Raw genomic sequence first — 25371 nt, forward strand, 5'->3', positions numbered from 1 at the left:
GCTGAGCTCTTTGAGGAAGGTTTAAGCTTTGTGGCCTTTGCCTGGAGAGAAATGGCAAAGGCCCTGCTTCGCTCTGTACGAGCTGGGGGGGGGGCGGATCAGGTACAGGGAAAAGAGTCCCTGGGTTTGGGTCGGCTGGACAACTCCTGATGTGAATAGCAAGTGCTAACTCTCAGGGCTACCGTGCTGCACTAGATAAACTGAAATACACCAACTGCCAAAGGCCCTGGGCATCTCAGCAGCAGGCTAGAGGTCACTTGTCACTTGTTTTGGTCACTGGGCCCCGAGAGCAGCCAGCTAGAGGTAACACTTGGGGCTAATGCAGTGGCCCTTTAGCTCTTGCTAAGGCACTTAGCTATGGACGCACAGTTCAGTTGCAGCATCCAACTTTCACAGGAGTGTGTCTGTGTGTGAGAGATCCCAGTGCAGATGGATTAACTAAACCCAAAGAGTGAGGGATTTACAAAGGTAAGAGTCTCTGAACTGGGGTTAGAACAAGAGCCTCTTGGTTTGCAGCCCCCTCTTCTGAGCTCACAGGACTCTGTACTTGAGGGGCTCGTGCTTGGAACCTGCTGAATACTTTCAAAGAACTGAGATTGGGGCGCTGGAGGGCGTTTGTTCAGTTTGACAGTGTCAGCTTGTGGCATCCTGCTGGGTTCTTAGCAGGCATTGCTGCAGAGAGGGGATAAGGGGTTGGCCCTATAAACCCCTACCTACAGCACCACCTGCAAATCCACCACTACATGTCTCAGGAGAGTTGTCACTTGTCTTGTCCTGCTGTAGCTTTCACACTGCACAGCGGCAGCATAGAAGGTAAGGCCCTGTGCTTCCTACTCATCTGGGTTTGGGGGGCATCTTGCTGCCTCAGCGTGCTCCCTGTTCACCACCTGCTGGGTGAGCCCCTCTGAATCGGAGGTCCCATTTGAAACAACACTGAACATTTTCAGCATTGAGAAAAGTCTCTTTGTTCCCAAAGCTTTTATTAAATAAGCTGCATCCTTATTTGTGTTGCGGTAGCACCCAAAGACCACCGGGAGCTGTACGTAGTGCGAGTCCATGCCTGAAGAGCGCTTAATCTAGTAAAGCACCCAGGCCACTCTAGTCTCTTTCCCACTCTTATTTCGCCTCACCATCTTTTTCTATTTCCCCACAATTCGCAGACGCTGCTGGACATATTTACAGGGGTGAAGCTGTACCTACCGCCCTCCGTGGAGGACTTCAGCAAAATCCGCCGGTACTTTGTGGCGTACGATGGAGACCTTGTGCAAGAGTTCGACACTGCCTCAGCAACACACGTGATAGGGGATGTTGATGAGAACCCTGGAGCCAAACGCGTCTCTCCTGACTGGATCTGGGAGTGTATCCGGAAACGGAGGCTAGTGGCCCCCTGTTAAAAACTCAAGGCAGCTGCCTGGCCCAACACTGCTGTGCTCTAGGAAGGAACTCCTTAAGGGAACAGCAGCGACTAGGCAGGTGGAAGAGAGGCTGAGATCTGTCAAATGCCTGGAGTTCCTCATGGCTGGGTTCTAAGGACCCATAGCAACCACTTTGATTTTGATCAGTGCCAGCTGGAATGAATTCAGAGATCTCACTAAAAGATGGCACCATTGGAATCCGTTCTCTTTCTGTCCATCATTTGAACCCATCTGATCGATCTAGGTGCTGATTTCATCTGTTTTGTTTTAAAGTTTGGGTATTTTTATAAATAAAAACTACACAATGTCTTCTCCTTTCCGGTAAGGACAGAGATTCTTCTCAGGCTGTTCTGTATCTGAACAGAAGACAAACCCTGGCAGTGTGTATAACTTCCTATAGACGTATGACCAGTATGAACTTGCTGCACTACTATAATTCAAACAAAGGAAGGCTAGTCTAAACTCTCTGCCATTTATACTGCTTGGTATTTTCTCCTCGGGTTTATTTTAAGACTGTTGCTGGCTAACCTGTTTTAACAATCAAAGCTATAGGTCAGCATCCAGAAACAGTTTAGACAGTGTTTCATTTTAAAACCGGGCCAAATAAACTTCCGTTACGGGTTTGTGTCACCAAGATATTCTTTTGTCACAACCAGGCTGCTGGAGTCAAAGGTTAGTGAAGAGCTAATTCTGCGCATTGTCTCCTGGAATTCATCGATTATAAAGCCAGAAGGGACCACTATGACCATATAACAGAGCATAGGATTTCCCTGAATTAATGTGTTTTAGAAAAAAATATTTAGTCTTAAAGGGGCCAGCCGTGGAGAATCCACCACAGCCTTGGGTAAGTTGTTCCAATGGTTAATTACCCTCACTGTAAACATTTGTGCCTCATTTCCAGTCTGAATGTGTCTAACCTCAATTTCCAGGGCCTGGAATCTTGCTCTACTTTGGTTTGCTAGATTGAAGAGCCCCATCTCAAGTCTTTGGTTTCTCATGTAGGTACTTAGAGATTGTGATCAAATCATCCCTTAAAGAGATGATTCTGCTAAACAGACTCCAGGATCCCCATCAAGAGCCAGAATATTTTCCAATCTTTTCCCATTCTCATGGCTCTTCTCTGAACCCCCTCGAGTTTTTCAACCTCCTTGAAGTGTGGACACCAGACTATTCCGGTAGTAGTCGGTCACATCAGTGCCATGTAGAGGTAATCTAATCTCTTGGCTGCTGTTCAAATTTCAAGGAGTTATTTGCAGGTTTTGCCATCTCAATATACTGCAGACTATTCCATGACACTAAACTTTATGAATAGACAACTCATGTATGGCCCGGGGGTGGGACTCGGATAGAAAATAGGGTTGCAGAGAAATAGATGGCTATTTAATGGGGGGTTGATAACTTTGAAAGTAAAAAATCATGGATTTTGGAGTCCAAGTGCTTTATTAGAAAGTTGCTGCAATACTGTTGTGATAGTTCTAGAGTGTTACAAGCAAGGCTGGCTCAGACCAGCCAAACCTGTAGCTGCTGGGTCAGGTTAAAGTGATAGCATGATGCTCATGCTCTCAGTTCCATTGTGTGTGAAATAGCAAATGTATAGTCTCCCCTGCCCCACCTTGGATAACATGAAGCCTCTATGCTCTCCCCTCAACCTCTAGCACCTGTAATGCAGAGCAGTGAAGGCACCATGTGGTTTCTCCATCCTGTATAGCAGGGTCATGAGGCCTTTAGCCCAGGGAAGGCCATTCAGCATCCAAGGTTTGGACTGGACTGTTTCACACTCATGGCAGCACTTACAATTTTTCTTATAGTGCCTTATTTATTTGTTTCACTGAAGATTTTCCTAGGCCTATTATAAAGAAAATGGTGGAAGCATGTAGATGTGGTGGGATGCTCGCCCCACCTTGCTCATTTTGTAATAACTTGCTTCTCAAGGCATTGCCTCTAACTTAAGGACTTTTCCATTCTAGCATAAACTGGAGAGCTCTGGCTTGCTGGTGTCTAGGAACGTTACTCTAATCCACACGTGGATTTTTTGTTTACCTCAAGTGAGGCAGTGTTCAGAGTTTTGTCTGAAGTATAGTTCCATTGTATGTGGACTAACCACCCTGCCTCTCAAAAGGTCATCTTAGAGATGGTCTAATGTAGTGGTTCTCAAACTTTTGTACTGGGGCCCCCCTTTCACACAGCAAGCCTCTGAGTGCAACCCCCCCCCCCATCAATTAACACTTTTATATATTTAACACCATTATAAATGCTGGAGGCAAAGTGGGCTGCAGGGGTGGAAGCTGACTACTCATAACCCCCCATGTAATAACCTTGTTACCTTCAGGGGTCCTGACCCCTAATTTAAGAAGCCCTGATCTACTGGATCTCATTGTCAGGTGTGATGAGCATGTGCCACTCAGCTTTAGGGTACATAAAGCAATTTGATAAACTTAGGCCAAGACACGTTAACCTTGCTCGGAAATTCTAAGGAAACACACCAGTTTCTTCCTGTTCTAACAGGCTTCTTGGAATCAATTTAATAAGCCACTCAAAATGACTTCAGACATTTGTTGGTGAGGCCTATTGATGTATATTTTTATTTGAATTTCCTTACTCGCTTTAGGACGTAGGTGGACTTTGCATGTTGGTTATAAATTGCTTTGCAGCTGTTGTGGTGGCTCTTGTCAATATTTACACACACCTGCATCAACTGTGTAATATGAAAATGGCAAAAGGCTGATCACCCTCAAGTCCTATTGACGGTGACTACTTCGCTATAAAGGTTAAGAATTCTACTGTTGAGAGTTGAGCTTGCTCCATCTTTTCTTCCTCAGACTTTTGAGGAAGAATAGCTTCAGGTTGGGTATAGGGAACAGGAGCTTGGTGATGAATTTACATTATATTCAAGTTTTTATACTACACAGCATCGTGGTATTTTGTTTCATGCTTATCCTTATCTTTTAAACTTCAAAAGCATCAGTAAATCAAACATCTCTGCCCATCCCTATGCTGCTCCCAAAAAGAGAGAAACTCAGAAAACTGAACTAGTTGGATAAATCAAATTTTCACTTTATTATAAAATTATAAAGCAGAACTCTGTACCAAAACTAGTTGTTTAACTATCAACTAGGATTTAATAGAAGCCATTTCAAGTAGAACATTAACTTTCAAAACATTTGAACAAAAGGTGTACAATGTACATAAAGCACTTGGATATTTTCATACATTTTAGTTCAGATCAGTATATTCCTTTGGATTATGAACCAGTTTCCTGGAGCTCTCTTAAAGTTTCACTTTAAAATAAATTCTGTCACCCGCACAGCAAAAAATCAATTTTTGCAATGGGAAAAGGAAGGCAAACTGCAAGGGGGGGGCGCTGTGTACATCTTGTTCTTAAAAATCATCCTTGCAGAGACTGATCTGCAGTGGGGCCTTTCTGCTGTAGAATAGTGGCAGAAGAACCTTAAATTTGCTTACTAAATAGGGAAAGTGTCTTCCCCTATCCTACAGTTATTGCTGAACATGGATTACTGTATATGCATTATTTTTCACAGTGAATATGCTAGATTGGGGTTGGTAAGTTTAGCCCATAGGTAGAGACTGATGTAAACAACCTCTTCCCATTCATGATTGAACAGCTCAATAGCAATTACTTAAATACTTTTCCCATGTAACTGAATACAATTTAGCTGCTGGCACAATGAGTGTGTCAGTACCCCTCTGTTTAAGAAAGGCTATGCGAGGCCTTGAGCCAGAGATTATAAAACATGTCAATGTCCAGAAGTAGCAGCTCTCTTAACATGAAATGAAGAGAAACACAGAAAGAAGGGGCAGGGACATGGATCCGCGGGGCAAGGCTAGGCTCCTGTCCTTCCTCTACAGGAATCACCACCAATAAAAGTAAAGGCCCTCTCTACTGTACAGGTGCTGCAGATCACCATGCAGAGGTAAAGCTTCCTTTAAATATCTATACGTGAATGATACTTTATCAGCTACCAGGACTGGTTTACTCTCTTCCGTAAGAAAGACCCCCTCACACGCACCATGCATTTCTTGCAGCAGAGGCATTAACTACTGTCGTACAGCACTGTTAAATAGTTGCAAAGATTACATACATTTGCAGTTACTTAAGATTACCAGCTGTTACCACAAGTGTGCATAGATACATCAATAGAGGCTGCTTCTTTACATACATATCTAGTGCGGCAGAGCTTAGGAATGTCCACTCTTATTAGAGTAGACAAATAGAAATTGTTGTCTATAGCTGCTGCGCCTGGCCCAATACCATACCATGTATGCACACACACATTCATTCTGAATACCCATGCACGTACTATAATAATGTAAGAAGAACTCATGTAAGGCTTACAGCTATCTGTGAAAAACAATCTGAAGCAAATGTTAAGCCTTAAATGGCTCCAGTAGCCTTTTGGGATAAGATAAGACACTAGTGTAACCATAATTTAGCTGAAAAAAGTCTTAGTTAAGGCATAATAGGATGATTTTGAAATTGATTATTTTTCTGGCAGTTCAGAATGGAGTATTTCCAGGATACTGTGTAAGATCACTTTTTTTAATACTCCATAGAGGGGAAAAAACAATGCAATAGCTCCACTGAGACTTTCTAAACCACAGATGTCATGAACAGCTTGTGATTGATGTCCCCTGTCTACCTTGTAGAATTCTTTAAGGGTGAATCTATAGCCTCATCCCCATAAAAGGAAAATGGAGAAGTTATCTTGTGCTCTTCGGCAAACAGTCTTTGCATATTTGGCAACACATCAGGACTGTGGAACGGTGAATTGGTAAACAGGCGGAAAAAGGAAGGCTGGGGACTGATCATCACGATCTTCCTCAAATCATAAGACAAATCAGCAGACAGCAAGAAATGAGACTGAAAATACACAACCCAGCTGTAGAGATTCACAGTGGAAAAAGTCATCCTACACTTTCCTCCAAACTTCACAGTCTCTCTCTCTTTTTGACAGCTTCATCTCTAGGCCTTAGGAGGTCATTATAAGAATACACCACTCAGGGCTTCACAATTGAAATGTCTCACCACTCCTTTTTAGGAGTGTAGGCAGCCCTAGACCAAAAATCACACTACTACGGCCATAGTGTTTTTCCCACTAGCGTTCAAGCAAAGCAATGCATTGTAAGGGACTAGTGCCTCAGGGTCCCAATGTGTTAGTCACTGGAGGAGGTTGACTCTACAGCCAGTTCAGTTCTACAGGGATTGCTTGCAGACCCGGCAGGCAACACACCATCCTGTGGTGTTATAACAAAGAATAACCCAAGGAACGGCAAATTGTAGGAGGGAGGGAGATAAACACTGCCTATGCTGGGTAAGCGTCAAGCGGAGGCTCTATGTCCTAAGCCACTTCACTGCCTCTTATCTTTCAAAGGGAAAGAATGTATCTTTAACAGTATGAAGTCCTGCTTCCTTTTCATATTAATGTGTAGCAATAGTGAATGTTTCACCATAACCTTACAGGGCTAGGCTTAGAAATTAATTCTGACTATGAAAAAGCTAAAGGCAACAGAGAGGAGAAAAGTTCAGCCTGGCCTGCAAGCATAAGGAACTAGAGATAAAAATAAAGTTACACATTCCAAAAAAAAAAAAAAAAGGCGTAGGGAGAGGGAACCAGCCCAATAAGATTTTGTTCCCTGAAAATAAAAATATCAGTGGAGGTGTGGCCTGGAACAGAGCAAGTTAAAGAGGGAACCAGAAGGGGAGAATTCAGTAGCAGCAAAACAAAAGAAAATGTCATGTGCCAAAACCGCAGTCCACCTTATTTATTATTGTGGAGGAAATACACCTCAGAATCTGGTGTTAGTTTTGGAAAGCCGAGTGATTATTTGCCCCCCATCAGCAGTTGATCAAGCTGGCCCGGAATGCAAGCTGTTAATTATTTCTGTGTCTGCTGCTGACAGCGGGCTCCCGGAGTCTAGGCACTGCAGGGTGAAGCACTGTGGTGTGAAGGGCACAGCCAGTCAATGGCTTCAATCAGAACAATTCCCCAAGCTTTCTCCTTTCCTCATCTCGCCTATGAACTTTGGGTTTCTTGTGAGGTCCTACGTGCCCGTTTCTGACCTACCTGTAGAGATTCTGACCATCTCTAACAGCAGATGAGGCTTTAAGGCAACACTGGTCTTCCTCCAGCTCCCTCAGGACTTAAATACATGGACAGCTCTGATCACATACTGCCTGCATATGGGACACTCACTCATACGCTTTCCACACTTGGTGCAGGTGACCATGTGGCCACATTCTAACAGGACGCAATCAATTGGTGAGTCCATGCAGATTTTGCAGAGATTCTCTTCAGTGCGAGGGAGCCCAGCACTGCCTGAGGAAACTGAAGACAAAAAGGGGTTTACGTATTAGATTTAAGGAAACGACATCATGGCGTTAGGACAGGATGTTCGGTGTTATCCAATACACATATATTAATAGTGGCTTCAGTGTCAAATCATATATAATTATGTGAGACTAAAGTTGAGAAGCCCCATCTTTTCACAACTGGAGACTTGTAAACAGTCCTGCTCCTGCATTGATACCAATGTGGGACTATTTACCTGATCATCTGGGAAGGAGGAGCTGAAAATTTGTGCCTAAAACAAACTCTCCCCTATCTGAGCGCACAACAGCAACAACTAGTCCTGAGAATCTTTGTGGTGAGATAGTTGAGCAAACTAATTACTTACCATTTTGATCATCCGTGTCAGCAACTGCAATATAAAAAGAGAGGAGAAAAGCTACATTACACCTCTACCTCGATATAACGCGACCCGATATAACACGAATTTGGATATAACACGGTAAAGCCGCGCTCCAGGGGGGGGCGGGGCTGCGCACTCCTGCGGATCAAAGCAAGTTCAATATAACATGATTTCACCTATAATACGGTAAGATTTTTTGGCTCCCGAAGACAGCGTTATATCGAGGTAGAGGTGTATGTAGGAGGACTATGGGTAGGCTAGTAGATTGTCTACTTAAAGTACAGTTAATTTAAGACCTTACAAAGCAAAATGACTATCTTAAATTATTTCTGTATTTTCTAAAAAGACATCAATTGAACTCCAATTTTGTGATTTTATACAATTTCTCTAAACGTTTTTCTCACTATATTCTGGTACGAAAGATCCCCCACAGGAGGCAAAATGAGTGACTATATGCAAAGTGCTTGTCTAAAGCACAAAGTAAACAAAATGCAGGGGGAAAAAATCTTCTGGTCTTTTAGTTATAATCTTACTGTAATGATAGTAGGTGGCAAAATTCAGAGAGGTTTGATTTAAGTTGATATTCCCCTGTAAGTGATGATCAAAAATAAATACAGCTCTAAACCTGAAAATTAAAAATTCTGTTCTTAAAATGATTCTCAACAATTGGCATAATGGGTTTCCATGTTTATCTCCTCTCAGATTCCATAACAAATAGAAAAAACATGTATTTACTTGTAAACTGAGGCTAACTACTAGCCCTGAAACTCAACCTGAGTTCTGAGAGTTAAAATGCAAGTCACCACCAGGAACAAATGATCTGCAGAGCTATCAAAGCCCTCAGTGACACCTGTATAACTCAGCTATCTTCCAATTGCCCCTCAGTAATAACCCGTGCAGACTTGCTGGCCACAGGTAGGCATGGATGCATCTTGTTGGAACGTAACAGTTCTGGTGATGATGCACAAGAATTAGGTGGTAGCTCAACCTTCCACAGCTATGTTGGCTCTGGCGGGGGCTAACAAGCAGGAAGAACACATTTTGTCACTAGAGTCAACCACTCTCACTACACAACGAAGCAGTCGCTTTCCTGAATTGAACCACACTAACAAAGCTCTTATGTGGGTAAACACATGCAGGGGTAAACCATCAGCTTGGCAGGCATATTTAGATCATCGGTAAATATGGGTAAACAGAGGTTTCACGGTACAAACAAACTGATGAAAAAATATTTCCATCAATAAGCAAAATGTACACCGAAGCAAAGTAAGATAGTGCTGCTTTAGAACTTAAGAGTTTGATTTAAGGATATTTACTTCGTATCTTTTGGCATGTGAGGTCGATAATTTGTGTTACCTCACCCACCTTGTCTCTCTAAGCCTAACCATAGTTTACCAGCATTGACTCTGACGTGCTCTTGCCTTGTTTATTTAGTCCTTGATGCCTCCTGTCTGTTCCAACTCTCACTTGCAAAGGGTAGAGGCAGAAACTTTTGGAGGAGCCATTCGAGAAGAGTGAAGGAAGGAAGAATCAGAAGAGAAAGGAGACCATAGCCCCTTCTCCCTTTGACTTGTTGCTTGCTACCGTTGATGCCAAAGCGGAGAGTTGAGAAAGACAGTTAGCCTGGCAAATGGATATAGTTTCTCCACCTTACCCAGATGCTGAAGGTCTTTCTCTTTATAAAGACGGGTCACCCTCTCCATCAGCTCCCACTTCTCACAGCAGCCTTTATAGTTGACAAAGTTGCGAGCCAGGATTTCCTTCAGCTGTCGCACCGAGAGCGCATCAATGTCTCCAACACTCGTGAGGTCAGAAAGAGAGGCCCTCCGCCCCTGTACCAGGTTATCCTCCGAGTCAACAGACTGAAATGGAACAAAGACAGACGAACATTTGACCTCACAATGTGATGACAGAATTCAAAGCAGCTTTTCTTAGGAACTCATCCATGGAGGTGAATGATCTTCATCCCTCCATACTGCAATATGAATCCTTCCAGTTACGAGGAACACAAGGGCCTTCTAGGAGGGAGATAAAAGCACCTCCTCCTATTATAAAGTTACATTATAATGTCCTCCATTATGGAGGACACTTGTGTTAAAGTGACACGAGGTTCTCTGCCATTCTCCATGTACACAAAAGTGTCTTCTGGTGGCTGTATTCCAAACTGTTATTCTGCTACTCTGTGCAGTGTCCTCGGTAGGGGCAATTCTGCACTAGCTGGGTGATGGACGAAATAATCCTTATAAGAACCCTTCCCATTTCTATTGTCTGATTTTAGGGGACACACACAAACCTGTGTCTCCTCCTCTGTTGGTGCTTCTGCTGCATTCTCAATTTCTGTCATATCGTCTTGGCTTGGAGGCACATGCCCATTTGCCTAGAAGAGGAAATAAATCTTTCACCAGCAGTGAATCTCCCTGCATATCCAGAGGGGAAATGAATGGGCTTGAACACACAGCATGCTCAATTTGAAACTTTAGTGTTGTTACATTTGGCCCTTTCAGGTCCCACCTTATTATATATTGAGCCCTGTTAGAATACTTGATGATGTACAATATACCCCCACATGATGTTCTCACGGGGCTTATGAGTCTGGACTGGGAGGAGACAGATGGTATAGAGACTCAAAATGGCGTTGCACAAAGCCACCTGATTATCATGATGTGAAGTCTTGACACTGCTCTACAATCCTTCATTGTGAGGTGGCATCCATGTGTGATGTCATGACAGCACAATCACTAGAATATGTCAAGAATTTGTGCTGTGTTGCTCATTGAGAGACCACTTGATGGCGCTCTTCAAGACTGCTCAGATCAGTTACTCAATGACCATAAGGGCACAGTGCTCTCTGCACGTCGTTGCTGGGTTTGGGGTATTGTGTTGGAGATGTTAAGTGAGGGATTAGTTGCCTCTCTCCTCCAGCTCCCACACCTCAAGCTGCTCTGGAGTTTATGGCTTCCCTAGAGCTGAGTGCTGTGTGGACAGGTAGGGGTGAGAAGCTGCAATGGGGACAGGACAATGGCATCTGTGGAGGGAGGGCAGGAGTTCTGAACACTGGACTGGGTGAAAGGAACGGAGCTTTAATCCCAGTTCATATCGATTCCCCATCTGTGGCTTTGGGCATGATATTTATCCTCTCCACCTCAGTTTGCCTTTTAGTAAAAATGGGGAGAATGTTCCCCTACTACTTAGGGGAGCTGTGATTAGTTAATATCTGTAAAACTCTAGGAAAATGAAAAGCATTTTAAGAGCTGATATTACTGAGAATTCCCACAAGGTGACCGGATGAAAACAGGAATCAAGCCAGGAGCTGAAATTTACTGGCGAAAACTTGGAACTCATAGGTGAACACATGTATTTCCAAATGTGAGCTAATGCGATGGCAGTAAAAAGCCCTTCTACCTCCACGCGGGAAAGATGTCCTCAAGAAGAACTGCATTTTTAAAGATACCATGCCTCATGATAGCTCATGAGAAACTAAGAGGTGCACTTTCTGAGCCGGCCCAGGGAGAATTAAGCCCACCAGGAAGGCCCAAAGTAGATGTTAAACATTAAGAATTTGTCTAAATAAACACTTAGTTCACAGGAAGCTGGGGTGTAAATCCACCTCGCACTAGTGCACTAAGTGTCTGCATGGACCCTACTGCCATGCACTCAAAGTTCCATAGTGCACACGTTGAAACAGGAGTAGATTAAAGCACAGTAGGGCACTTCTAGTGTGCAGCAGGCTAATTTGAGGTAGATTTACACCCCACCTTGCTGTGAACTTAGTGTTTGTATAGACAAACCCTAAGGAAACATTCCACAGCAGTCAGTAGAAAGCCTAACAACAAAGCAAGGCAATATAAATAATCAGATGACTGATTTCCTCTGAAAGAATTCAGCTGGACAGTTTCTGGCAGTCTCTGTGCCAGGGCTAATAACTTTTGGCCTCAGTCAAAGCATTTCTGCAGACCCAAATCAGTAGATGATCAGACTCCAGGAGCCCCCTCAGCCATCCTTTTCCCCCACTGTTACAACTCCAATATCACTTTGAAATTTTGGATGCCTTCTGGCACAAGAAATAAGGAAATACAGAATGAGGGTATAACATTTTAACAGCTGCTTGTAGTTATCAGTATGATATCAACATCCTGGCTAGAAAATGAAGTAAAATATGCTTTAGCATCAGTATAGATATTAAATAGCCATATGACTTATTAGTCACAGAGGTATCCAGTGCTGATGTAGGGGTGAAACACAAAGCAATGACCAGACTGCCTTAAAACAGTGACTGAAGTATCCAATATATCAAACCAGATCCAAAAATAAGGTTGAACGTCCAAAAAAAAATATTAAATTCCATTAATGCAGGAAGGACAAATGCCACAACTGACAAACAGCAACAATGAAACCCACAAGTTAGAATGAATTCCTTTAGTTTCTGAATTGTTCTACAGCAAAATGTCTGAGGTCCTTACTCAAACACTGCAGTCAATGGGTGTTTGCCTAAGCAAGGACCTCCGGATTTGACCCCCTGAACATAGCTTTGTTATGAACATGGGGACAGCTGTGCGTCATATGTAGCTGAAGCACTGTCATTTGTGGTAAATAGAAGCCCTGCATGCTCATGGCACTGATCTTTAATAAAGGAAGATATGTGCTGAATTTTGATGGGAAAAAAACAAGGAGCATCTCAATAATTAATCTGACAATGAGAGGGAATAAGTACACGAAAGGTGCTTCTAACTGGACACTGGTGTACCTGTTGATGTTCCTGAGTTATTGGACTCAAGATGGAGTCTGCAGACATTGGAGAGGCATCATGTGAGGTAGAAGATGCTGTGCTGGTCTGTGGCAGAATAACAAAGCTTTGCTGTCCAGATGTGCCAGAGTTTAATGGCGGGATTCGTATTCTATCCTCCTGGGTGATTACAGGCTGCTGCCCAAGAATCAGAAACACCAGGTCTTCCTTTTCACGGCACAACTCTGTGGAAACCTCGTGTAGTGCCAGATAGTCTCGTAGATCCTTCACTTTCATCTTTATCAACTCCTCCCGCTGAAAGGCTGTGGCTTGGAACCGCTGACAGAGATGGCAGACAAGGGGACTGCTTTCAGGCTGGCTTGAACAGGAAGTGCAAAAATTCTTTTTACAGTCAAAGCAGATGTGCTGCTCAAACAGAAGAGGGAGAGAAAAAAAGAAACCAAGCCACAAAGGTTTAGAGTGATTATAGAAGAACGGTATTGGGGTTAACACAACATGCAAGCTGGAGATAATATAAATTGAAGCCCATGTCCTAGATCAGTGGTTTTCAAATTGCGGGTTGTGACCCCGTACTGGGTTGCGGGATGTACGGCACTAGGTCCCGGCGGCTCTGGTCAGGACCCGGTTAAAAGTCCCGTCGGCGGTGCTGCCCAGCTAAGGCAGGCTAGTCCCTACCTGTTCCGACAGTGCACTATGCCCCGGAAGCAGCCAGCAGCAGGTCCGGCTCCTAGGTGGGGGGGCCATGGGGCTCCGCGCGCTGCCCCCGCCCCGAGCACCAGCTCCACACTCCCATTGGCCAGGAACTGGCCAATGGGAGCTGGGGGGGCAGTGCCTGCGGGCAACAGCTGCACGGAGCCGCTTGCGTGCCTCTGCCTAGGAGCCGGATCTGCTGCTGGCCGTTTCCGCAGCATGAGCGCAGCATGGTCCGTGGTGGCAGGACAGGCAGGAACCTGCCTTAGACCCCCACTGCGCCGCTGACTGGGAGCCGCCCGAGGTAAGCCCGCATCCCAATCCCCTGCCCCAGCCCTGAGCCTCCCCAAACCCCTCATCCCCAGCCCAGACCCCCTTCTGCACCCCTGCCCCAGCCCAGAGCCCCTCCCCGCACCCCAAACCCTTCATCCCCAGCTCCGTTGGGTCATGGGCATCAACAGTTTTCTTCAACTGGGTCACCAGAAAAAAAAATTTGAAAACCACTGTTCTAGATAAATCAAACCTTATTTATGAAAGATATGTCAAGCACACAAAGCATGCTGTTGACTGAAAGAAAATTAACAAACAGAAGCATTTCTGACATGTGGCTGGATTCAACACACAGGTCTTATAAAAGACATTAGATAAATTGTTACACAAATCACAAAAATGTTTTTAAACAATAATGAATTCCACCAACACTGCAACAGTTTTCAATGGTTTATATCTGCCCAGCTAAATCACAGATGGGATGCAACAGATCTATCTATCCTATAAGGTAACAGACCTTCCAAAGTAAATCAGATCAGTGTGCTGGTTTAAAAATTTAAACAGGTAGCATGCATAAATTATCTGCTGGGAGAGGCCTCTGCCACGAGGAAAACCAAGAACAAGTTTTACAACAATAGCCAGTTTTTCAAAATAATTCAGCTTCTATTTAGGCATCAAAATAAGTAGCCAGGTTTTCAAAGGAGCCCAGCACACTGACAACAAGGTAAGTGCTTAAGAACCTGGCCTTTAATGTCAGAATGACAACGGCTAGGTGCTCAGCATTTTGGAAAATCTGAGCTCTTCTGAGAGCTCGTCGGCTTCGGGCATCAAAACCAATTTCAATGTTTAAGTTCTATTGGTTCAAGCTAAGTTTTTCTACTACCCTCATCTCCCTGGGCACAGGGGCTTGATCTTCAGAGGTTCTGAACACTCGCAGCTCCTGCTGACAGCTGGAACTCTGTTGTTCAGCATTTCTGAAAGTCAGGTCAGAGCACTTACAATAGGATCATCATTAGGACAAAGAGTCGTGTGGCACCTTATAGACTAACAGACGTATTGGAGCATCAGCTTTCGTGGGTGAATACCCACTTCGTCAGACGCAGACGTCACATGCGTCTGACGAAGTGGGTATTCACCCACGAAAGCTGATGCTCCAATACGTCTGTTAGTCTGTAAGGTGCCACAGGACCCTTTGTCGCTTTTTACAGATCCAGACTAACACGGCTACCCCTCTGATACCTGACATCATTAGGACAGTCACTTGAGTCCTTCCTCTCTCCTGCCTTTTTTTTCTTTTAAATGTGTGGATGGATTCAGTGCTAGTAAAAGGTGCCAGGTCCACCGTATTTGGGACACTTCCCCTCTCTACAACATAGGTACAGCATACGCAGTAATGTACAAACTTTCAGTCCCCTCCTAAGTCTGGCAGTTTGCCTCAACCTCTCGAGTGACCACCTCTAGGGCGTGACTCAGCAAGCTGAGTCAGTACTTTGCCCTTCTCTTGAGGCTGCCAGTTATGAAGGAGATTTTTGTGTCGGGATCAATTATCCATTGGCAGCTGGACTGAGACCAAACTTTGGTGGCCTATGCGACAGATCAGCCAATAGCTCATTGTCTATCACTACAAACCTGAACTGGATTTGTATTCTATTACTAATCCCCCTGATTCCCACATCCATTTAGTCACTGGCTTTTTTCCTTTAGAATTCACCATAAATGTGCACTCCCGTCCAGACTCTTTAGAGTTATGCAATAAGTAAAGCTAAGATTTTGTCACATCACAGACAGGTCACAGGCAATAAAGAAAAATTCATGGAGGCCGTTACCTGTCTGTGACTTTTACTAAAACTATCTGTGACAAAATGGGGATCTGCGGGTTCCCATATAGCTTGCAGCGGGGAAGCTGTACGTGTGGCTAGGCGCTCCAGGGTCCCCCACCGCAGGTTGGATATCGGCGCTCCAGGGGCCCCCATTACCAACAGCTCCAAGGGCTCACAGCGGCCAGGAGTTGCAGGTTGCCCCCGCCGCCCACAGCTCCAGGGGCGCCCGCCGTGGCCGGGGGCTTGAGGCTTCCCCCGCTGCCTGCGGCGGCCAGGAGCTGCAGGGTTCCTCGCTGCCCACGGGGTCAGGAGCTGTGGGGTTCCCTTACCACTTGCGGCGGCTTGGAGCTCCAGGGGCCCTGCCACTTACCCCGCAGCTCCCTGCCCCTCACGGGCAATGCAGGACCCCGCAGCTCCCACGTGCCGCAGGCTGAAATCATGGAGGTCACTGGAAGCCACGGATTCCGGGACTTCAACGCCCTCTGTGACTAAATCGTAGCCTTAGCAATAAGGAATCGGAACTTGGACTTGAAAGCAAGAGACAGAAACTCTTGAACCAAAGACAAAACTCTTTTTTGTTTTATGAATTACTTATGGTGAATGAGAAAATCTTCAACTCCATTGTGCGTAAAGTTCAAAGAAAGCAGATTTATAAATTCACGCTTCTGAGTCAGCTGTTCCAGAACAGGAATTCAGGGTGTGGTTTTTGAGCTTGATCTGTGCAGGTGAATGAGCCCTTGATGGTGTGGCTGATGTGGTTGGGACCCCACCATCAAGGGCTCATTCACCTGCACATCCACTAATGTTATATATGCCATCATGTGCCAGCAATGCCCCTCTGCCATGTACATTGGCCAAACCAGACAGTCTCTCCGCAAAAGAATAAATGGACACAAATCGGACATCAGGAATGGTAACATACGTAAGCCAGTAAGTGAACACTTCAATCTCCCTGGTCCTTCTATTACAGATTTAAAAGTCACTATCATTGAACAAAAAAACTTCAGAAACAGACTTCAAAGAGAAACAGCAGAACTAAAATTCATTTGCAAATTTAACACCATTAATCTGGGCTTGAATAGGGACTGGGAGTGGCTGGCTCATTACAGAAGCAGCTTTCCCTCTCCTGGAATTGACACCTCCTCATCTATTATTGGGAGTGGACTACATCCACCCTGATTGAATTGGCCCTGTCAACACTGGTTCTCCACTTGCGAAGTAACTCCCTACTCTCCATGTGTCAGTATATAATGCCTGCATCTGTACCTTTCACTCTATGCATCTGAAGAAGTGAGGTTTTTACCCACGAAAGCTTATGCCCAAATAAATCTGTTAGTCTTTAAAGTGCCACCAGACTCCTTGTTGTTTTTGTAGTATCAGGCTGCCCCCTGATACTTGACTGCTCATCACAGGGGCATCTGGATACATTACACAAATATTAATGGAGAACGTCTATTCTGGCCAATACTTTCCCTCTTCCAGTTAGCCATCAGAGAAGATGAGAGGGGAGATACAATGCTTTAGTTTAGAAGCATCTGGTAGTCATATCTGAAAAGATGAGTTTTTCACCATACTCTAAAACCTGGCAGACTGGCTCTGAAGGAACACTAGAGGGACCTCATTCCACAGCTGAGGGCCCTTCGCCTAGAATGTCCCTGCATTTAACACTCCAGAGGTGTTCAGATACCACAGTGGCATAGTACAGGAGATACATCATCTAATTGATCTCAGCAAGGGATCAGCAGCAATAACACCATCCCAGTTCAGAGCAACTGAACTTGTATTCCTCAAGCACACCTGCTCTGGGCTCTCAGTTCCTCAGTCATCACCTCTCTTGAGAGATGAGTGTCCACTCTCCCTCCCACCCAGGGTTTTCAGGACTGCACAGTTACCTACCTACACTGAGTTCCCCAGCAAATCAGACTGCCTGCAACAGGCCAGTGTGCTTTGCTTTCTCTCTGAAGGCTATGAACAGCTGTAATTGCCAACAGTTACAAGTTATCACACAGCTCTTTCTAAGCAAGTGTGTTTATTTTTAAGATGAAAGCATTAGAGAAAATATATTGAAAACAACAAAATAACCTATACGCATCCTAAAAAGCTTAGCAGAGATCAGCCCTCAACTCCAACAAGGTCTCTGGTAGGAGTCAGTCCTTCACACCCCACAAAGGGTTTAATCCTGTGGTTACAAGTTCATAATAGCCTTAGCTCAGAACCAGAACAACCAGTCTTTCCTTTATACAGCTTGTGCCTTTGATCTCGGCCTCATGTAACAGATAATCAGCGGACAAAGGCCCACGCCTCAGGGAGTAGCTTCAAAAGGCGGTGTTTTTGCATAACTGGAAGTGGAGAATTTGCATTCACCTCTCTGTAGATACTTCCCATTTATTGTCCCAAAAGTCCATTCTTGTCTGACATATATTGTTTAATATAGTTCTTTGATCATCCAGGCCTTCCATCACATCTCCCTAGAGAAGTGACATATAGTCCCAGCCCAGAATAATACATAACCTTTGCATTTAATACAATGGACTCCAAATATACTTAAATGTAATTCTAGATTTTTTTCCAAGGATATTGCAGGGAATTGCCATATCTGTCACAAATGCCTCCGCTAATTTTTTTTATATTTTAATCAAAACACTGCCTAGAACTTAATCTTTGACAGCACGCTGTAAATTGTGAAAGGTTCAGTTTGCAATAACGACTAGGGTTCCCGAAATTATAGAACTTCTGTTCAATTCACTTGGCTCATCATTTTGTTTGAGATAAAGGTGAGTCAATGCCAACATTCAAGCTTTAACTAGAGCTCTTGTTTTATATCTTACACCTGAGCTTGCCAGGAGCTTTTTTCTGTAAGTATGCTTCAGAGAAAATGGTCTTCCTGAAAATGTCAGCCAATGTCTGAGACACGTAAATCTTTGTTAGGGGGCGGAAGAGGAGGAGGCAAGGAGAACTTGACCTTGTCCAAAAAAAAAATGCCTGGCATACCTTGCTAACAAGCAGGGAAAAAATCAGCAACGCCTGACTTAAATTAATGATCATCCTGTGAAAACAGGAAGCCAGGATCAGAAGTTAGCTTGGAGAATAGGGAAAACAAGATTGTTTTCACTACCAAGAACAATTTAATGTCCTTTAAAGATGCTTCAATGATTATATAAAGGCATCTTATTAGATCCAAAGAAAATTTCCATATTTACCTTATTGCAAACGTCTTCACTGTTCTCTGCCCTGATCCTTTTAACAACTATCTGAGTTTTCCAATGTATTAGGACTGATAATTATATATATATAGAGAGAGAGACAGAGAGAGACAGAGAGTGTAAGGGGTTGAATGCCCTGAAAAAATCTATTTCTTGAGAGGTCAACGTTCTGTTGAATCTCACTTTTAACAAACTCATTTATCTGTATGGCCTCCCATTTGAAAGGGCTTCGCTTTCATATGCATGATGTTTTATATACAAGTGGCTTGATTTAACTATGAACTGGGTAACTGCTTCAGCCATCCTAGGATAGGATACAGAGTTTTCTATGATCCTGCTGCAGCGGAAACAGATTCTAACATGTCCTTTAATTGGTTTGAGCATTGGCCTGCTAAACCCAGGGTTGCGAGTTCAATCCTTGAGGGGGCCATTTAGGAATCAGGGGCAAAAAAATAAAAATAAATAAACCTGTCAGGGACAGTACTTGGTCCTGCTAGTGAAGGCAAGGGACTGGACTCGATGATCTTTCAAGGTCCCTTCCAGTTCTATGAGATAGGTATATCTCCATATTTCCCTGATGGTGGCCTAAAGTGGTATCACCTTAGACTGTATAACATTAATGACATGTTGGTAAACAAACGAGTAAAATATAATCTTCACAACACTACATACACTTGCTGGTTTTATTTAGAAGCACAAATCTGAGTAAATTATGGAGCAAGTGGGTAGACCGAAGTCTTGCTGTAGAGAATAAGTAACTCAAGAAGTGTGACTCAATGAACAATTCTACTTTCAGTGAACTTGACACCAACCCTATGGGATGCTATTGATAACTCAAGTAGTAGGTCATCACTTTCAGGGTGGATTCTATTAAAATACACATTTAAAAAAATCAGGGTTCCATTGTTTGTGTATTAGATTTTTGCAAAGAGATAAAGTCTTTGTTATTACCAATAATGTACCACCCTTGGGACGATGGCTGCCTCTCTCTCATTCATATCTTTCACTGTACTGACAAAAATCATCTATTCCTCACCTTTTATTTCCTGTTGTGGAAAAAGAGTCGAAGTTTGATTCTGAATAATTCTTTTGTCATGTATTCTGTAGAGAGAAATACTCTCTTACTAGGGACAATATTTAGAGGATGCCTAGTGCAGTGGTATATACTACAATACACAGATAAACTGCCTACTTTCAGAACAGAGTTCTGAGTACACATGTGCCTGAACCCTGCTTACGAAAAAAATTATTTCCAAAATTTTAATCCTTAGACTAGTTTCTTAAGCAATGCAAGATTCTCACAATATAACACAAGACATATCCATGTTGTCTCTACGGGCAGACAGGTAAAACAGCTTTATCAAGAGTTATCTTCTCCCAGCCACATGTGAGCATCCAAACGTGGCTAAAAATGCAAAGTCCAATTCGATGAATTTCCCAGTCCAAAATTTCCAATGCTTGAAAAAGGGGTAGAGCCAAAACGAATGTGACTCCTTAGCAGGTGCCGAGTTGATTGTAGGTTTTATAGCTCTTTTTGAGGACTATGTCATGAAGCAGTACCTTAAAATAGAGCTTTTTAAAAGTTTAATTTATCCAGGTCAAATGCCTCCATTCTTTATTCATCACCCTAATTCTGAGAACATGGTACAGATCAGATACTGGCTGAGTCATGGAGTGTGGATTCTAACCAGCTCCTAAAGACTTTCAGGAAGCACTCTGGGAACTTCCCCGTTTAAATCATTTCCCTGGCCAGAGGCTGCTGATTAATTTTGAATCTTGTGACACTAATAGTTTTGGCAGCTACAATGCACAAGGATCTAGTACACAAACCGGGATAACAAAACAAAACCAAAAAAAAGATTGTCACAAAAAGAAGCGCAGCAATTCAGGGATGAATGCTAAACTGGCAATTCACTCCCTACAAACAGTGATGGCTTTTTAGCTGAAGACTAATGTTTTAAAGAGTTGGCTCTTTTTCCATTGTAAGCATGATGGATTTTGCTTATTGCCATATCTGCTTCTTAAAGGGACACACACCTTCAAACCTAGTCAATTTGAAAATAATGAGTTATGATGATTTCACGTACTACGCCTGCCTAATTGTTGTGGTTTTGCAATGACATTTTCCTGTTTTTAAAATGTTTTCTTCTCCCCCATTACTGTGTAAAGACCCACAAGAAGACCAGGAAAAACAGACAATAACATGAATTACTGTCAAATGCACAAAGTAAACAATCTACAAATGAACTCAGTAATCCTAGGTGGTAATTGCAATAACAGTAGGCAAAACATTTTTAAGCTGGTATCCCTTTAACTGATTATAAGTAGCTTGCTGTCCTTTATTAAAGCATCTAGTACAGACAAGTCCACTGTGCGTTAACAACAATAACTGTTGGTTATTTTCATTTGTGCCAGCTAATTGTGAAAGTGACTAAGAAATAAAGAAGCAAGGCAAGTGGTCTTCTGCTCTACATCCCTAAATCAAGGACCTCCTTTGATTGTGTGTTTTGCAGGCTCTTGAAACTGACTCTGTAAATACACAATCTGACTCCCAGATCATTTATGTAAGTCAAACCAAATGGGTGCCCAAATCAGAGGCTAAATTCACCCCTTACCTTCCTGGAGGAATTTTCAAAGTGCACCCCACACGCCTTGCAGTTCTGTTCAGAACCTGTAGGAGAAGGGTAGGAGCTGTAACCTGGGTTGGCATACGCCTGGGGTCTGGCACCCTGCTGCGGCCGCTGCTGCATCTCCTCAGGTTGTCCATCCAGACAAAACCAGTTACAACAGGTTGCCCACATAGTAACTAAAAGGGTGAGGGGGGAAAAAAAAAAAAACACAAGTTAAATAACATCCTGGAAGCCACATATTTCCTACCAAAGTGAGGGCCAGGCATGAACTGAATGTTTATGCTTCTTCACTAAGCTACTTGACAGCAAGTAGCAGGGGGACTGGATCTTTTCTCTTACCAACTGCAAGCGTATGCCAAAAACGTACATATCTGCCACACACAACGTGCTCTAAACCCTTAACGAAAATGCACGGGCAGAGTTTCAGAATGGACTTTACTGACATTTATCGGAGACTTTCATTGGGGTAGGAGGAAGACTACGTTTAAATTCCACTCTGTCGTGCATGGGCATTGTTCAGAGCTCTATGATCACAACACAGTCATTTGTACTACATTATGTAGCTACAACAGAGTGAGGCAGTTTTTAGTTACTTTGCAGCAGGGAGTAAGGAAAAGTTTAGAGGCACTGGTGAATTTCTCCCTCAGAAAGACATTAGAGACTCTTGTTCTCTCTCACATGGTGCTTATGTAAGCTCAACAGCGAGACCCTAGCTGGTTTTCCTCTACAACCTGGCTCCACATATAAAGCTACTGCTGCAGGCCTGTAAATAGACAAGAACAGGCAGTGCCAGTGCTCCTTTAACACAGCTGGACTCAGCTGAAATGTTGTCAGCTACCATAATTTGCCTCCCGCACTCAGTAAGCTTCCAGACAATGAATCAGTGTTAACCTCTGGTAACTTGTTTAGAAAAACAGTTGAATACAGAAGAGCTAAATGGTAAGAAATGATGAATGTCTCTACATATCTATTTGCTTGGGCCCCGGGTGGTAAGAGATGTACCCCTACCTAAACTCCTTGAGGAAACAGTGTGTGTGTTGGGGGAGAGCAAAGAGAGGAGGGGGAATGCTTCCTCTCAGTATTTGTGGAGCAAAACCACTTCTGCAATAACATTCCCAAAATGTGGTGGTGCTTTATAACATACTTATTTGTAATTTACTAAGCACACAGGCCTGAAAACATTCCTCTGGGCACTCAGAACATGTGCTACCGTGTCATCAGTCACTAGCATAAGGAATACACACTGCTTCCCACCCTGTATTTGTTGCATTCATGTTATTGTTAACAGATACTATTAAGCTTCTTTTAAATCTTTCCGTCTATTCTGTCCAGAAGCGGCAGAACCGGGAAAGCGGGGGGCTAGCACCCCCACAGTGGAAATATTGGGGGGCTGAGGTATACTTCTGCCCCAATATCTGGTGGAGGCAAGAGCGGAAGCTGGAGGAGAGACCAGAGCAAACTAGGCCAGCCGCCAGGGAGCAGGTAGGATTGCTCTCCTCTCCTCGCCTTCCAGCCACCACAGGTCCTTGCACAGGCACCTGGCCTGGGGGAGGGACAGGAGCACACGTGCCAGCCACTGGGATTGGGGACAAGGAGGCATCGCTGTGCCAGCTGCCAACGGAAAGAGGGAACACATGGCACTGGGCACTGAGGAATGGCAGTAGGAACTGCTAGGACACCCGCTTCCCAGCTGCCCCCCGCCAACTCTCAGTAGCTCCCCTCACTGCCCCTCCACACCCCCGATTCACAGCAAGCTTCCACCCCTCAAATCTCCCAGATTCGGTCAGTGTCGGTATGCACCAGCTCAGTCCACGTTTCTCGATTTTCCAAACCTCTGGAGTCAACCTTTGTTCTTAGCTAGGCTGTTCGTGCATGTTCACTACATAACATTTTATGACATGATTAAACCATACTTTGAAAATCTGTGAATCAGTACAAGCTCTGAGGAGTGTTTGGCATGAGGTGCTAACATACAGTATTTGAATGTTTCACACAATCAACCCTTTGGGGCAGATGTGCTTAAACAAGGAGGCTTTTGCAGTTTGGTGCAGTTCCAATAATCTGCAGATTTACTGGACTCTTTAATCCTTTCAAAGTCTAGGTGAATTTGGTCTATCAAAGTTAGCACTGTCGCTAGAGTGGACACATGCCTGAGCAGGACAATGGTAAGCTTGCAGGTTCAGCAAATTTTTATATTCAAATAGAAAACAAGAGTCTTGATGACACAGGAGAAACAGTTCATACAGTGTGTCATGCTGTGAATTATACACTTAGAGCAGCAATTAGACTTCTCACCTTGGATGGAAAAACAAATGTATGGTATTTTTAAATTTTCAGGTGAACTGAATTAGTCTATTATGCTTATGTCTACATACGTCACCGCGTGCTGAAAGCCTGTTCTTTGTAACTTCCACAGAAATAATCTATTTGTGTAGGTGCATGGACTTTACTTCTACACCATTGGAAGCTGTTCTGAAGTATGCTGAGGAGGCTAGTCTGCTTTATTTCTGACCAGATATTTTTAAATAGGAAAGTACAATGGGGAAACGGAGGGTGGGGGCAGTATATCCCGTATAGCAAATATTTGGGGATAACAACCATACTGAAAAATAACCTGGTCATTTAGGCTAATAAAGAATATAGACTGGTTTACAGCTCAATGTGTAAAACCTGGAGCCAGAAGGTTTTAACCTTAAACAGTTTTTATGTCAAATTATAAACAAGTTTAATGACCAACAAAAAACAGGACAAATTGTGATTGACATGGTGTAAGGTCTGAGGTCCCAGTATGTTAGTGGAGGAGCTGTAGTTAGCCCAGCATTCTGTATTATGTGTTCATGGTACTCATTCCAAAATAAGAAAACACACCTCGTGTTCAAGGAATACAGTCTAACAGAAGCATTCCATGGTACAAAGTCATAATATAGAAAGTATTTAGCTTCATCATGTGTATTAGCCTTAAATTGAAACCACAGTGGTAATGGCTATAAATGCACAGACTATAAATAAAATACAAATCATCAGAACTTACCTATGCTTTTTTGTGAACTCTAATTTCAGAGCATTACATTTCTGTTAGAAGTTATGTATTTTGGAAATTCAACATTTTTGCAATTTTGCTATTTTAAGGAATGACTAAACTATTTTGAGAGTCTTAATTTTATCCTAAGGTTACAGACCCAAGATATGAACCTTGTGAACACTGCAAGAAGCATTTATAACCTCCACGAGAGATTAAAACTACATCCACATTAAGGCCCTAAGGACTCCTGTGAACTGGAGACCACCCACATTAGCAGCATATAAAAATGTCAATGGTTTGTCCTGATTATTTTTCTTAAAAAGATAGGCCAACTCACCCAAACTTTGCACCAGTTCAGATATTGCAAAGAAGGAATGAGCAAACCAGAAGAAACAAGGACTGAGCTTAGTGTTATTAAGCCTACGTTTTGTTTTAGAGTTATCAGAAGGATGACAATAAGACTCAGATATAGTTTCAGAAGATCCTTAAACCTGCTTAGCTGATAAAGGCTTGGTCTACACTAAACCCCCAAATCGAACTAAGGTACGCAACCTCAGCTACGTGAATAACGTAGCTGAAGTTCGAAGTACCTTAGTTCGAACTTACCTCGGTCCACACGCGGCAGGCAGGCTCCCCCGTCGACTCCGCGGTACTCCTCTCGTCTAGCTGGAGTACCGCAGTCGACGGCGAGCACTTCCTGGTTCGACTTATCGCCTCCAGACAAGACGCGATAAGTCGAACCCAGAACTTCGATTGCCAGCCGCCGAACTAGCGGCTGGGTGTAGACATACCCAAAGTCTGAAAGAATAGCTTTTATATATGAAAAAGTTAACAGTTACTGTAGTTCATTGAACTGTAAGAGTCTCAAG

The 25371-nt window shown here is 43.6% G+C and overlaps 2 protein-coding genes across 4 annotated transcripts in view; one reads left to right on the plus strand and one right to left on the minus strand.

The window, feature by feature from the left end:
- LIG3 (DNA ligase 3) overlaps nucleotides 1-2045 on the plus strand; it is a 29025-nt gene extending 26980 nt beyond the window's left edge. For both annotated transcript variants that reach the window (XM_024207643.2, XM_024207644.2), the window contains exon 20: nucleotides 1161-2045. In XM_024207643.2, the coding sequence (XP_024063411.2) occupies nucleotides 1161-1394 (234 nt within the window). In that variant the 3' untranslated portion in view covers nucleotides 1395-2045. The remainder of the gene's footprint in view (nucleotides 1-1160) is intronic.
- Nucleotides 2046-4474: 2429 nt separating this feature from the next.
- RFFL (ring finger and FYVE like domain containing E3 ubiquitin protein ligase) overlaps nucleotides 4475-25371 on the minus strand; it is a 41265-nt gene continuing 20368 nt past the window's right edge. For both annotated transcript variants that reach the window (XM_026656489.2, XM_026656490.1), the window contains exons 2-7: nucleotides 21466-21656; nucleotides 12868-13272; nucleotides 10417-10500; nucleotides 9778-9985; nucleotides 8109-8132; nucleotides 4475-7759 (exon numbers count right to left, since the gene is read on the minus strand). In XM_026656489.2, coding sequence (XP_026512274.1) covers nucleotides 7569-7759; nucleotides 8109-8132; nucleotides 9778-9985; nucleotides 10417-10500; nucleotides 12868-13272; nucleotides 21466-21651 — 1098 coding nt within the window. In that variant the 5' untranslated portion in view covers nucleotides 21652-21656 and the 3' untranslated portion in view covers nucleotides 4475-7568. The remainder of the gene's footprint in view (nucleotides 7760-8108; nucleotides 8133-9777; nucleotides 9986-10416; nucleotides 10501-12867; nucleotides 13273-21465; nucleotides 21657-25371) is intronic.

Source organism: Terrapene carolina, unplaced genomic scaffold (assembly GCF_002925995.2).
Source record: "Terrapene carolina triunguis isolate 2854851 unplaced genomic scaffold, T_m_triunguis-2.0 Scaffold231, whole genome shotgun sequence".
Lineage (NCBI taxonomy): Eukaryota > Metazoa > Chordata > Testudines > Emydidae > Terrapene > Terrapene triunguis.